The sequence below is a fragment of the Dromiciops gliroides genome, chromosome 1, assembly GCF_019393635.1.
Source record: "Dromiciops gliroides isolate mDroGli1 chromosome 1, mDroGli1.pri, whole genome shotgun sequence".
Classification (NCBI taxonomy): domain Eukaryota; kingdom Metazoa; phylum Chordata; class Mammalia; order Microbiotheria; family Microbiotheriidae; genus Dromiciops; species Dromiciops gliroides.
In genome coordinates, this window is record NC_057861.1 from 696,178,468 (window position 1) to 696,194,096 (window position 15,629).

The 15,629-nt window shown below is 45.4% G+C and overlaps 1 protein-coding gene across 12 annotated transcripts in view; it reads left to right on the forward strand.

Moving 5' to 3' along the window:
- The first annotated feature begins 3,613 nt into the window (after window positions 1–3,613).
- The window catches only part of WNK2 (WNK lysine deficient protein kinase 2), a 306,726-nt gene continuing 294,710 nt past the window's right edge, over window positions 3,614–15,629 (forward strand). For all 12 annotated transcript variants that reach the window (XM_043978028.1, XM_043978026.1, XM_043978030.1 and 9 more), the window contains exons 1-2: window positions 3,614–3,958; window positions 4,732–5,582. In XM_043978028.1, coding sequence (XP_043833963.1) covers window positions 4,734–5,582 — 849 coding nt within the window. In that variant the 5' untranslated portion in view covers window positions 3,614–3,958; window positions 4,732–4,733. The remainder of the gene's footprint in view (window positions 3,959–4,731; window positions 5,583–15,629) is intronic.

Below are 15,629 nucleotides of genomic sequence, written 5' to 3' on the forward strand. Positions count from 1 at the left end.
AATCAGGAGGCTATTGCAATAGTGTTGGGTAGGGGCCAGCTAGGTGGCGAAGTGGATAAAGCACCGACCCTGGATTCAGGAGTACATGAGTTCAAATCCAGCCTCAGACACTTGACACTTATTAGCTGTGTGACCCTGGGCAAGTCACTTAACCCCCATTGCCACGCAAAAAAAAAAAAAAATAGTGTTGGGGAAAGGTGTTGAGGGCCAGAATTAAGATGGTGATAACCACAATGGCAGTTGTGTGGGTGGAGAGAAGGGGTTAGATAAAAGAGATGTTGTAAAGGTAAAAATGACAAGATTTGGCAACTGAATGGATAGATGGGATGAGGGAGAGTGAGGCATCTAGAACAAACTTAGATTGCCAACCTGAAATACTGGAAGGATGATGGTATCTTCAATAGAAAGAGGGAATTTTGGAAGAGGGTAGGGTTTGAGGGTAGAAGAAACAAGGTCAGTTTTAGATATGTTGAATATCTCTAGAACATCCAAGTTGAAATGCCTAAAAGACAATTAGTGATATGGGAGTGTAGCTGTGGGAGTCATCTGTTGAAAGATCATAATTCAATCCCCAGGAGTTAATGAAATTACCAAGAAAGAAAGATAAGGAGAAGAAAACCCAGGACAAAACCTGGGACAGATTTAAAGCTCCTCCTGAACCAATACAAAATTCCTATCTTTAACAAGAAATTTTGATACTTGGAGAAATTCGTTTGGGGGGAAAAGGGAAGGATCACAGGTGAAGATATCAAGAGACACAAGGAAGGGGGCAGATAGGTGGCAAAGTGGATAAAACACCAGCCCTGGACTCAGGAGGACCTGAGTTCAAATCTGTCATCAGACACTTGACACTTACTAGCAGTGTGACCCTAGGCAAGTCACTGAATCTTCATGGCCCCACCAAAAAAAAAAAAAAAAAGAAAGAGAGACACACACACAGGGACACAAGAAGACTATTTTGGTGGTTGGTCACCTGATGTGTGGCCACAAATCGATGTTTTGTAGCTCCTTATTTTAACTAATCACCCTTGCTAAACTTAATTGTTCCTAAGTTACAGGAGTGCTAGTGTTGGTCAGTGCCTTCCAGAGTCTTATGCCCTGTGACAAAATTCCAGTCCTTTCACCCTAGTTATGTTTCTGTTAATATTCTTGTTTGGGGTTCAAAGAACTTCTTATAAAATTAAAAGTGTTGTAAATTCCCTGAATACCAGTTGTACTTATATTTGAAATGTAAATTCAAAAACATTTTTTGAAGTGAAATACAAATGTTGTCTTTTTAGACTTCCTCATTTTTCATATCATCTAGAATAAACTACATAAGAACTATGTTAATCAATCAATAAACATTTATTAAGCATGTTCTATGTGTAAGGCACTGTGCTAAGCACTGGGGATACAAAAGGAGGCAAAAGACAGTACCTGGTCTCAAGGAGTTTACAATCTACATGAAATAAAAGGAAAAAATGAAAGTCTATTGGCAGGGGTGGCCTTGAGGCAGTACAATTTTCAGGAGAATTAAAAGGTCCATCTGCTTTAAAATATCTCCTTTATGCCTTCATGCCTCCTACCAAGCCTAAAATCCCAGACCATTAAAGCTAGGGTGGCTGGGGTCAGGGACATAGGCCAAAGATGGGTGTGTCTGGGAATACCAACTCTAGATGCTAAAAGGAAGTGAAAATTCTGAGGCTTGGAGACCTGCACAGTGGTGGAGTGTATAGAGTTTCACTCTAGAACCATTGGCTGCCAGAGATGGAAAATGTTCCCCAAGACCCAATTTAAATAATCATCTTCATTTTACATAGGAGAACTTGGAGGACTAGAATCAGGAAATGGCACCCCCAAGGTCACACATAATTAGTAGCAAAGTTGGAATTTTTCTGATTGCAAATCTTGGATTCCTCCCATTACACTACAACTTACCTACCTGGTGAAGTAGGAAGTGCATAGGACTTAGAATCAGAGGATCTGAGCTCAAATCTGAGTTCTGCTACTAAGTCACATTGTAACTTTGGGAAAGACCAAGGGTCAAAGTGCTTCAGTTTCCTCTTCTGGTTAATTAGGGATCCAGGCTAGATAATCCAGGTGGTATAGTGAATAGAACATAGACTAGAATGGATTTTGGGAAATAAGTTGGAATATACAAAGAGCTCTTCAAAACAGAATGTTTTTTGTTGTTATTCAGATGCAACTGACCTTTGTGACCCTATTTGGGGTTTTCTTGGCAAAGTTACTGGAGTGCTTTGCCATTGCCTTCCCCAGCTCATTTTGCAGATGAAGAAACCGAGGCAAACTCTTGTCCAGGGTCACAAAGTAAGTGTCAGAGGCCTATTTTGAATTCAGGTCTTTCTGACTTCAAGCCCCAGGGCTCCATCCACTGGGCCACCCAGCTGCCCCAGCTATTATAAAACCCTATGATCTCAGTTGCCTCTGCTTCCCTAAATACATGAGAATGAAGCTGGGGAGGCCTGAGCTCAGCATTGAGAGGAGGCCAGCTTCAAGGAAGGGTGGGGCTGCTGCTTTGTCTGAGCCTGCGTATTGCCAGGTGTGGCCACCATCAAAGGTAAGACCATCCCTGGGGTGGAGGGGGAGGGGGGGTGACAGACAGGGGCAAATCACAGTATATGTGTCTCTTTTTTGCCCCAATACAGAACATATATTTACTGACCAAAAAAAATTACAATAAAAATCTGGTCTTGAAATGGTAAAGGGACAAAAAGGATCATTCAAAGTGAATATGGGGGGGGGAGCAGCTAGGTGGCGCAGTGGATAAAGTACCGGCCCTGGATTCAAGGAGTACCTGAGTTCAAATCCAGCCTCAGACACTTAACACTTACTAGCTGTGTGACCCTGGGCAAGTCACTTAACCCCCATTGCCCCCCAAAAAACCCCCAAAATCCAAAAAAACCAATATGGGAGGACAGCAGGGCTAACACCACAGTCTTTTGTTGCGGGGAGGTGGGTTAGAAAAGTTGGATTTGAGTGTTCCTCAGAGTAGAAAATGAAGAAAATCCCTCCAAAGAGACTAATCTGCAATTAAAGGCTAGCTCTTATCTTGAATATTTACCTGAGGCACTGAGAGGTCTAGTGATTAGCCCAAGGTCACACTTCAAGAGGCGGGCCTTGAACTCAGGTCTTAGAAGACTCCGAGACTAGACTCTAGTTCTTAGGCCTGGACGCTACTCTGGGGAATTTTTAGGAAAAGAGATTTAGAATTTGCAGATCATCAGATTTAAGACCCATCAACCTTCAGATAAGGAAACTGAGTCTTAGGTTGTGTTCAAGGTCACACAGGTGCCTACTCAGAGTCAGAATTCTAACCCAGGCCTTCTATCACCAATCCGATGCTGTTTCCACGACACCCTTCAGGTGACATTGGGGAAAGCACAGCTGGACAGTTGCGCCAGTTCATACGGCTCGAGGTGGCTAAGGAATAGGAGGAAGGTCCGGTCGGGGAGCGCGAAGGGAAGGGGTGGAGAGAGGCCGAGCTCTGGCCGCAGTAGAAGACCACCTCTGGCCCTCAGGAGTTGAAGGGGCCTGGAAGGCTCCTCCCCCTGCCCCGCCCCGCCCCCCGCAGTAGGCGGGGCGGGGCGAGCGGCGGCCCCTCCCTCGACGCCGTGCCGGGTTGCTGGAGAGCTAGCTGTTCAGTGCGCTCATTAAGCAGCTGCTTCCCCACGCTGCCCCCTCCGCTTCGGGACACCTGGGGCAGGAGGCGAGCGAGGGAGCGAGCCGGGGAGCGAGCCGGGAGGCAAGTCCGCAGTCCCCTGCGGGAACCCGGAGAATCCCGGGGCGGGGTCAGGGCAGCGCAGCGCCGCGCCGTGCCGCGAAGCCGGGGACCGGCGGCCAGGGTGCTGGGAGAGCGGGGAGCCGCAGAGAAGAGCGGGGCGCCGCAGAGAAGAGCGGGGCGCAGCTGCCCTCTCCTCCGGCCAGGCTGTGGGGATGGAAGGCGCCCGCTCGCCCTGTGAGTACCGCAGCTCGTGCGCCCCCTCCCATGTCCTCCTCCTCCTCCTCCTCCTCCTCTTCCCCTCCCTCCCTTCTCCTCCGCTCTTTTCTCCTTCCTTCCTTCCCTCTTCGCTCCTCTCCTCCAGCTCCCTGCCTTTGTGTGGGTTTTGCTGCAGCCCCCTCCCCACCCACGGGCCCCAGCGCCCTCCTCCGTCCGTCAGTCCCTCCGCCCTCCTTTGTGGAGCCGCCCGCAGCCGCCGCAGCCGCCCTTGAGCCCTGCCGGCCGCCGCCGCAGCCTCTCTTCCCTCGTTGTCTCCGAGAGGACGCACCTCCGCCAGTCTCCCTTCGAGGGGCCTGGGCTCCAGCTCCGGCTTCGGGGAGCATCCGGGAGGGGGAGCTGCCCCTTCGGGCTGCCCTGACCTGTTCCCCCCAGGCCGGGCCCCGTCGGCGCCCCCCGCCGCGCGCGGGCGCTCAGCTTTGTGTCTCCAGCTCCCCCGCCCCCTCTTCCCCACCCCTTTTTTCCTCGGGCTCTGCCCCGCTCCTGGGGCTCTCCCTGCGGCCGCGCCTCCCCGGAGGCTCCGGGTGAGGGGCCACTGCGTGGGTGGGGTGTGGGGGTGCCGTCTCGGCGTCCTCCCCTGCCCCCCAGGGCCGGCGGGCAGCCCGCCTGCCTGCGCCCGGGCGCTAAGGGGCTGCGTCAAAGAGCGCGCCGCCGCCGCCGCAGGTGACAGGCTGGGCTGGGAACTTCTCCCATCCCCCTCCCGTTCTCACCCTTTCCCTCTCTGCGCCCTACAGAGATGGACCGCGATGCCGCCCGGAGAGACCACCCCGGAACGCTGATGGAAACCCGGACTGAGGCCGGCGGGGACGCTCAGCCGGGGGGCAGCGGCGGCGGCGCGGACGGTGAGGAGCCCTCGGCTGCAGCAGATCCCGGTGCCCATCCCCAATCCGAGAAGATGCCGGAGCCCAGCAGGAATGTGGCGGCTGCCGCCGCCGCCGCAGCAGCAGCGCCCAAGGGCAGCCGGGCAGTTCCGAATCGGTGCGTCAGGGACCCCAAGCTGGTGCACCAGCGCTTCCTGCGGCGCAGCGTCGTGGACTCGGACCAGGAGGAGTTGCCGGGTTTGGAGCCCCCGGAGCCGGAGCCTTCCCCGCAACCCCCGCAGCCCCTGCGCAAGGTCCTGCTGCTCTCCAAGACACGCCGGCTCATTGCAGAGCGGGCTAAGGGCGGAGGGGCGCGCGCGGCGGCGCCTGAAGTCCCTGGGACCCCACCGCCCCCGGCAGGCGCCCCAGTGCCCGAGGCTGCCCGAGAAGCGAGCCCAGGCCCCGGCAGCCAGGGGGATGGAGCGGCCGCTGCGAGCGCAGTAGCCTCTTCGGCCGCGGAGAGCAGCCAGGATGTGGAGAAGAAGGAGGCCGCCGCGGTGGCCGCCTCGGCAGCTCCGGCAGAGGTGAAGTCTGACCCCGGGCCCACCAAAAAAGAGCCCGGGGAGGAGGAGGAAGACGATGAAGATGACTTGAAGGCGGTGGCGACGTCCCCAGATGGCAGGTTCCTCAAATTTGATATTGAGCTGGGTCGGGGCTCCTTCAAGACCGTCTACAAGGGGCTGGACACTGAGACCTGGGTGGAAGTGGCCTGGTGTGAACTTCAGGTAATTCTTAATTACTTTGACTAGTGTGGTGGACTTACCCCCTTTCTCCCCACCCCGACCCCTTCCGACTTCACCCCCTCGGCTATTCCAGTCCCTTCCTTGGGCCATCGCTTGTGCATCTCACTGCCCGAGGCCCGGTTTGAGCTTTCTATGTATGAGTTCGCAGGAGAGCTTCCTTAAAGACACCTGAATTTTTCCCATTCTTTGACTTTTGTGAGAGGCTGTGTGCGTTTGGGGTGGTGAGAAGGGACAGGATAATGCTTTTTCGGGTCGTTAGTCCACACTTATCTCCGTAGACTCATTTTCTTTCTGGACCTTTAGGCCCTGGGTTCGCTTTCTGCCTGGGCAATGTAGTTTTCTTGTCATAGGAGTTACTGAATGCCTAGTCAGTCGCCAGGGGAGGAGAGTTCCACCTGTCATATCAAACCAGAAACTTCTGGGGTTTTAGCAAGGGCAGTAACATCAGTCTTTGTTTTTTTTTTAAATTTAAATGCCTGAATGTTAGCATCCTGTTAGGGATGCCCACCCAAAGAGGTCTGTGACACATTATTTAGCATTGAAAACCAGGTGCCAAATATTTACTCCTAATTCCAGTTTTTTTCCCCCTGGGGTAGCCGGTGATAAAGTAGAATATGGCAATTGAATGAGGGTGTCAAGGCCCTCAGTTCATTAAATGGATTCATGAATTGTTGAAGCTCTTGAAATAAAATCATAAGGAAATGTGAATTTAAAAGTAAGGGCCATCCCTGGGCATGAATTTTTCATAAGTTCGCCACACATTGGCTGTATTTGCTCATTATGCTACAGCATTATATAAAGGGCAACACGATCTACTTAAGGGACAGTTTTTGGAAGCCGTGGGGTCTCTAATTGTCTAAATCCCCATTTTATCAGTACCTAATAGGAAAGAACTACAGCAGTCAGCCATTCTGGGTTTTCCTAGTCTGATTACCCCTGGGATTTCTGTAAACTATTCTTTGAACTGGGATCTAGACCCCAGTGACACTGAGGCAAAATGTTAAACTTGATGAGTGAATTCTAGGTCTGATGCAATGTTCAAGTAAGATAGTCCTTAGTGCCACCTAGTCTAATTTTTGATAGCCTTGCACACTACTAGTTGGGTACCAGAAATATGATTCAGCTATACCACATCAATCCCCATGTCATCTGTGTATGTTCCTGGAGGGAACCTAGATGTAATGGGGAAATCTAATTCAATCACATTGAGGTTTCAGGGCTTGGGTTTTCTCTAGAAATTCAGAGTACAGTTCTTTAGTTTCTTTCTGTCTCACACATTTTTTCAGTTGATTTTTTTTCTTTCAATATAAATTAATGAAATTCTGTCAGCTTTGAGTTGGGGGCAGGGTGGAAATTAAGCCCTATCTGTTCTACCTTAGCTCGTGTGTAATGCTGAATTTGGCAGCTGCAGAGCCAGCAACTTGGAAGCTGGTCAGGAAAAAAAAGACAAGTCAGGAAGGCTGCAGTGTTGGGGAACCCAGAGGCCCAAGGCAGCGACTCTGCCAGTTGTTGAGAAAGCAGTGACTTGGTTGTTGGATAAGAAGGCAGATCCGAAAAGAAAAACTCAAGGAGAAGCAGAAGAACTTGTATCATTTAAATGCTAGTGATTTCTGAACTGTTGTTTTCCTTTTTCTTTGTCCCCTACCCACCCCCCCAACTTTTCCATGACTGCCCAATAGCTTGGCATTATGCTGTACATAGAACAGGTACTCAGTCAATTGAGATTGAGCCTGTAGGTTTTATCGAACGGGCCTGGGTTCCATCAGGAAGGATAACGTTCAGAAGGTGAAGGGCATGCAACTAAAGGAGGTGGCTAATTCCCTTTCTTTAAAGAAACTTAACAAAAGGTAGCCAGCCGTATTTCTGGATGTCTAAAGGATGGTAAGAGGCGATGTAGAAGTCATATATGTCCAGTGCCCTTGGTTTACAGATGAGCAAACTGAAAGGCACACAGGTAGTAAGGCACCTTAAAGGTTCTCCCGTCAGACACCTCTCAAAGTAGTTAAGTGATCTGGCTGAAGTCACACAGGAAACAATTGGCAGAGTTCAGAGCCTAGGTCCTCTGATTCCAAATCCGCCGGCAATTCTTCCCCAGAAAGCGGAACAGTAAACTAAATAATGCTTCAAGGTCATTTCCTAATGAGGAAAAGGATATTCTAGGATTCTTTAAAAAAATTTTTTTTTATTGTGAACTTAAGAGCCAACACCTAGGATTCTTGATAGGTGGAAAGGTAACAGGATGGTGGTATAGACCATAAAATATTTCCGTGCCTGCCAGATGCTGTGTGTAATAAAGTCTGAGGTATAGTGGTTGCCCTCTAGTAGCTTAGAGATTTAAAACTGGGGAAAATGACGTGTTAAAAAAAACATAAACATGCCAACAAAAACCACCCTACCATATAAGGTGGCTAGGATGGATGCCAGATGAGAGGTACACACAGGAAGTTTTGTTGGAATCCAAAGAAGGGAGAGTTTACTTCTGCTGGGCTGATCGGGGAAAGGGTTTTGTTTTTTTTTTTTGGAGGAGGTGGAATTGGATTGGGGTTTGAAGGAAGGTAAGGAGGGTGAGAGAGGATTTTGTAGAGGGAGCCACTGGAGTTTATTGAGGAGGGGAGCTGACAGGGTCACACCTGCGCTTTAGGAAAATTACTTGGTCTGCTTAATGGAGGATGGATTGGAGGGGATCCTTGAGGCAAGCAGCATGCTGTTGAAGAGTAGTCTCAGGTGGGAGGTGGTGAGGGTTTACTCCAGAGAAGAGAAAGGGAGGCATCTTGGAGAGATTCTGCAAAGGTGAAATTGACAGGCCTTGGAAAGGATTGGATATGGGAGGCAGGGGTGAGAGATTCATGAGTAGATAAGATCTTCGATTGGAGCAGAGGAAAGGTTTGTTTGGGGGAGTGATAGGAGAAGACTGGAAGGACCAGATTGTGGAGGGCTTTGAATGGCAACTTAAGGCATTTTGACTTTATCCTGTTAGGCAGTAGGAAAGTGTTTGAGGAAAGGAATGACATGATAAAAAGCAGTATCTTAGGGATATGAACTTGGGAACATATCACAATGGATTAGAGGGAAAGTTGAGGCGGGGAGATCATTTGAGAGTTTTGTGGAATCTGATGAAGATGTTAAGTGTTGACAGGGGGAGTAGGAAATAGGACAGAAGACCACAACATTGTGAAAGAAGGCTCAAAAAGGCTTACCTGTCTGGCTGTGGAGAGAAAAGAGGGTCAAAGGTATCTTTAAAGAGTCCTAAGAAACCAAGCAAATAGTGGCATGGCTGATTAAACTAGGGAAGTTAGGAGAAGGAAAGATGATGAATTCAGTTTGGAATATAAGTATGAGGTGAAGGCAGAATAATTTAGAGTTGACTTGCTGCAGGAAGTTGGAACTGAGGTTGAGATAAGTTTGATCTATAGATTTGGGAATCATAAGCATAGAAAGTGATAGTTGGAGCTCATGAATTTTTAAAAGAAACTATCTTACAACATAAATATTTAAAAATATATTTATGATCAGTGGTAAATATTGGTAATAACATCGAGAAGGATGAAGGTCAAATGGCTACTATAGATATAGTAAATGACTTTTTTTTCTTTTAAAATTGGATTGCAGATAGTCTGGTCTTTCTGCTTATTAAAGTCTTTTCCTCTTATGTAGTTTTTCAGGTTTGGAGATTTTGTTGACTTAAATATAGATCAGTGAGTTCCAGATTCCCTCTGTTCCCCCAGAGCTTTTAATCTTTGATCCTCCAGAACATTGCCATCTATAATTATTCATTCTCTTAAATTTTTTTCAGCCATTCTTAAGTTTCTCATTATTTTCCACCAAATGGGTAAAGAATTTTGAGGAGTCTATGGATTCTTTTTTTGGTGGGGCAGTGAGGGTTAAGTGACTTGCTCAGGGTCACATAGCTAGTAAGTGTCAAGTGTCTGAGGCCAGATTTGAACTCAGGTCCTCCTGAATCCAAGGCCAGTGTTTTATCCACTGTGCCACTTAGCTGCCCCTATAGATTCTTTTAAACTGTAGATGAAGAATGCTTAAATGTACATTATGTATTATATGTGTATATGTAATATATATTCCCCATAACTTCCTGAATAAGGAAGAAACCAATTTTTGTAATAAATTAACATCAACACAGGTCCAATGACACTGAATTTTCCTGATAACTGAAGCTTAACCATTTAAGCAGCAACTCTGGTTGTTTAAACATTTTCAGGGAGATATATACACATACATACATACATATACACATATAAACACATGTATATGTGTATTTATATAGAGTGATACACACATATGTATATATGTATATATGTATATATACATATTTATTATCTTAAGTACAAGATACTGAATATAATTTAACCCTTTGACATCCCAGGATACTCATAATCAGTTTTTTGTTGTATGTGTTGTGATGCCTTTGGAAGTCATAGAAATGGGGAAAGCTGCTTGACCAACCTTTGAAAAGTTTGTTCTTTAACAATGGCCCTCTCTTACCTTGTAATTTATTTTAATAGTAACCTATGGAGAATATTAAGAATTCATTTGCTTTCTTTTTGGTTCTTCACCTATCTCCAATCAGCTGTACAAGAGATAACCACATAGGCATCCTTGTTAAAATTGCCAAATATGGGGCAGCTAGGTGGCGCAGTGGATAAAGCACCAGCCCTGGATTCAGGAGGACCTGAGTTCAAATCCGGCCTCTGACACTTGACACTTACTAGCTATGTGACCCTGGGCAAGTCACTTAACCCTCATTGCCCTGGCCTCCCCCCAAAACAAAACCAAAAATGAAAAAAAACCAAAAACCTCTAAAATTACCAAATGTTAGAGGAAACAGGCTATGATTTAGGGCTTACAGAGTTCTACTAGGAGAAAAAGACATGAATTCATGAATTTTTGTGTATGATCTCTTTTTTTTTTTTTTTGTGAGGCAATTGGGGCCAAGTGACTTGCCCAGGGCCACACAGCCGGCAAGTGTAAAGTGTCTGAGGCCGGATTTGAACTCAGGTCCTCCTGAATCCAGGGCCGGTGCTCCATCCACGGTGCCACCCAGCTGCCCCTGTATGATCTCTTTTGGCTACTTAGGGACTTACTTTTTTTTTCCTTTTTGGCTTGCTTCCTGGTTCTCCCTTGTGAAAAAGATAGTTATAGCACAAGTGAACTCTGGATAAAGTGAGATGTTATTGTAAAAAGAAAGGACAAGTAATCTTGAAATAGGCCCAGCAATGGAAGCTTAACCAAAAAAACCAAAAAAAACAAAAAATCAGAGGTCACCTGTATTCAGTAATCACATATGTGGTTAGTAGTGTGTTGGAGTGGTTCGGGTAGGATCTGGTGTTGGAAATATTTGAGTTCAAATCAAATCCTGACTCAGACACTTACAAGCTTGGTGACCCTAAGAAAATCACATAACCTTTCTGAGCTACACTTTTCTCATGTATAAAGTAAAAGGGTTGGACTAGATGACACTGTGAGGTCCTTTGCTGTCCTAAATCTGTGATGCTGTTATTTAAATGATTGGTGTAGCTAGATCGTGTTTAGTTAAATTATTGGGTGCCAGACTGGCTTTTCTAAAATATTGCTGCTTACAAATTAATGGCTATTGCACCCCTTTAGGCAGTAAGTATTTATTATAGAAGAATTGACCACATTGCACACAAGCTGAAAACCCCCCAGTAACATATTGTCTCTAAGAGGCCACATGGCTCCAAAGCAGAGTTCAGAAGCCCTACATTGCCTACTCTGGCTTAATAGGAGAGCGATCCCCAATTCCACACCTAGAGTACAAACCAAGTATGTGTTCCAAGATGGGGCTGCCCCGAGCCTATTGTGTTCATTCCTTTTATCCTCTTTTGATAGAGACCTGTCACTACACACTGATCAAAGCTAATTGGTTAGCATCATTCAATTCCATTGGTTGATTTGACTTGAGGGTGGCCCATATTAAAATGAGCTGGACTGAGATGACATCAGGGTCTAATTGGAGACTCCCTGAGGGCAAAGGTGCCTTCAGATAGGTGCGGTTTAATCCCCTCAATTCACCTGAATTAGACGTGAAAGTCTATACCCATTTTTATCGTACAGCCCCGAATAGGATTAGAATTTGAGATTAGAACTTTCTCAAACTGGGCATTCTGAAGTGGGGGGGTAGAAAGGCTAAAAATTGGGTCCCACCTGGCTCCCTCCAAGAAGTCCATTATTCATAATTATTTTCTCACAATGCTATGAACAATCTTTTCCATACCTTCTTCAGTTACTTAAAACTTCCATGTATACCTCCAAGTCCCTTTACATTCTTCTGTCATCCTTCTTCTCTTTCAACCCCACACCTACTGACCAGACAAGGGTGGTATCATGGAGAGAGCATAGGCCTGCTAGTCAAGTCCTTGGGTTGAGTCTCTGCCACATATTAGCTAATCTTGGGCAAATCAAGTCATGTAACCCAAATAAGGCTGATTATGCCAGCACTACCTATGTCACAGAATTATTAAGAAAACACTGTTAAATTAAGGGTTATCTAAATGGGAGTTTATTTTTTTTTTTGAAGCTTAAGAAAAGCTGTGATTCTTTTTTTTTGGTTTTGTTTTTCTTGTTTTTGGTGAGACAATTGGGGTTAAGTGACTTGCCCAGGGTCTCACAGCTAGTAAGTGTCAAGTGTCTGAGGCTAGATTTGAACTCAGGTACTCCTGAATCCAGGGCTGGTGCTTTATCCACTGTGCCACCTAGCTGCCCCTGTGATTCTTTTTAAAAGTAATTTTTATTGCAATGAGAATTCCTTCCATTAAAGCAGATCACAAACCCTCTAGTTCTTAGGAGATAGTTTGAGGAGTTGCTTCTGCCAGAATATTAATCATCTAGTGGCTTGTCTTCTGATTCTGAGCTTCTCCAAACTTAGTGCATTGGGTCCTCAGTTGACAGACACACAGTCTGTTGCCAGACTTATACTCAAGGACTTTCCATCCTGGGTGGGACTTGGCAAAACTTGTCTTGCTGGCACAGCCTTGGAGTTCCCAGGGTCACCTCTGAACATTAGATGAAGACTTCAGCAAGGATGAGTGGTTTATTATTATTGTTATTATTATTCTGTAGTAACTACTATAACTTCTGATCCTGTCATATGATTAAAGGAGTGGTTTCTAAAGCTGTGTACTTCATTACTTCTCTATTCAAATATAACTGGGACATACTGACTTGACTCCCTCTCTCCCTTACTTCAGATGTGGGAGTACAGGGGAACAGCCATCCTTTGAGACTGTCAGGGAAAGAAATTTTTCTTGGTGCCCATAATGACATTATTTTGGAACCTGGTAGCAAGCTCTAAATTATTCAGGGCATTGATGGTTTATTTCAGCTTCTTGCTTACCTTGCATTTGTTGTAACCCTTAAAAGTTTGCAGAACCCTTTCTTTGATCCTCATATGTTCTTTTAATTGCAAATAGCCATTTATGTGTCACCAGTTTACAAGTCTTATATAACTCATCACCAAACAAGTAAGTGAGGTTTCCAGGACTGTTTGATTGCATCCTGGTTGCCCATAAAAACAAACTCAAATTTTCATTGCTGTCCCATTTTCCTGTTCCTCTAGGTGTTTTTTTTTTCCCTTTTAGAGCTCTGTGGGATATATCTTTGGTCTTCTGCATGCTTGCACTGTTAATATTTTGTTTGATTTTCAGTGGTGCTTAGTGTCATTCTTGGGTGAATTTAATTAATCTATCTCAGTTTCCTTTGGACTCTTTTTCTGCCCTTTGATAGCTTCTGGGGTGTTCCTTCTCTCTACTCCCACTGTTACCCTACTAGTTCAGGCCCCTATCACGTGGACAATTGAAATAATATCCTAACTGATCTCCTTTCCCCAACCTATCCTAAACACTATTGCCGGAGTAATTTTCCTAATGCATAGGTCTGATTAGATCCGAGGGGAAAAGTTCAGGGAAAAACTCCTGCATAGCCAAGCTCCCACTGGTCTGTTCCTGCAGCTGTTATCCTTGCCACTGTCCTTTCCCCACAGGGGGTTTTCCTCATTTGTACTCATGCCTCACTCTGTATTTATTATCCTTTGTCTCCTCTATTGCCTGGGTTGCCATCAGTTCTTGGTTGCTCTTCGCTTTCCTATGGATAATGAGGTATCTATCTCTTCAAGTGCACGACTCAGAAGAGAATTTGGTTTAGGGTATGATTCTGTGATGACACTGCATTATGCTGCTTCTCCCTCTCTCTTTCCTTCTCTGCCACCTTTGCTGGCTTTTTTCCTTACCCTACCTAAATGTAGTTATTCCTCAAAGATTCTGTGCTTGATTACCCCCAACCCTTTTTCTTGATTCCCTTCCCTAGTAATCTTTTCCCTGGTAGTTAATACATAGGAGGTGTTAAAGTGACTCAATTCATTCCTATGGCTTAAATTGGCTTCTCTATAGAGATGCTTTCAGAATTTCCATCTCCAGTGCTGACTTTTTGCTTTTTCTAATTGCCTGCTTGACATATATCTCATTTAGATTTCCTATCACCATCTCAATTTTGACACATCCAAAACAAAACTCATCTTCCTTCTTTTTGTTCTGCTATGATTGACTTGCAACCAACATTTCCAGTCTGATAAGTCATACTTCACTGCTTGAACTTCACAAACTAATTCTTTCCCCAAATATGCCTCGGCGGGGGGGATCTTCTCATGAGAAGTACCTTTATTGTACTATTTCCTTTGCTTATAATGCTTTTTATTTATTTTTTTGGGGGGGGGCAGTTGGAGTTACGTGACTTACTTGTCCAGGGTCACACAGCTAGTAAGTATCAAGTGTCTGAGGCTGAATTTGAACTCAGGTCCTCTTGACTCCAGGGCCGGTGCTATATCCACTGTGCCACCTAGCTGCCCCTTATAATGCTTTTAAGAAGGTTGAAACTAGTGGGTTTAATAATCTGTTATACTGGTAAATATTCCTTATCCATGTCTCTTCATGAACAAAGATAACTGAGAGATGGTTGAGTAGGAAAATCAATGAACTGAGCAGTGTCTATAGTATCCCTGTAGTCTTCATGGTACTTGTAAGTTTGCAAGGCTCCTCAGGATGAATTTAATTCAACAAACATTCGTTCATTCACTCATTTATTGATTTATTAATCCTATACTGTGTGCCATGTTACAAAGAAGAAAATGGAAAATGGTTCCTTGCTCTCAAAAAAAGCTTACCTTCTCCTAAGAGGATATAGCTTGTACACAGTGAAGTACATTCTAGAAAAGAATGGAAAGAAATGCTAACAACTGGAAAGGGAGCTTCTTGGAGGAAGTCTTCTGAGAGGAAGGGATGAAGAGGGAGTACATTTCCATTCTTGTGGGGGATGGTGCCAATGCAAAATGGCAAAATGTGCAGCTTTAAAGTTGGGGAACAGCTATTAGACAAGCTTTACTGGAAAGGAGACTGCTTTAAGGGGAATACCAAAAATTCATGCTGAAAATGTAGTTTGAAGTCACATTGTGGAGGGTTCCAAATAAGAAGCTAGTCTCGATTATGGCATTTCTACCCCAGGGTGCCAGGAGTCCCTGACAGGGCTCTCCATATCACATGTTGGGATCCTATTTGCTGGTACTTTTTCTGCCCCACAAATGGTGGCCCCATGGAGAGATTATTGAGAAATGAGCCGTTGAATGAATTCTTCAAATTTAGGAATAGAGTTGATTGTCTCAAGTGTATTCTTCTTCATGAAAATGCTTTGACACTCTCAATTTGTCCATTATGATGCTGTAGTATTCCATTGTCCTATTTTATGCTGTTGAGTGGGTGAGCCAACAAAGGAATTGGGTGAAACCACAGTGCTTGGGAGGAAGCTTGTGGTCTAGGAGCCCAAAAAACATGAGTTCTAGTGCTGGCCACCTCTGTCCAATTGTGCAGTTTTGGACAAGTTGCTTTTTTAGCACTCTATATCACAGGTTTTGACTTCAAAATGCTAGGTGACTTTTATTCTTCTATTCCAAAATGCAGTTAGAAGATCTTCCTGACAACTGGCAGCATTTCCCTCTGTGTTGTATAT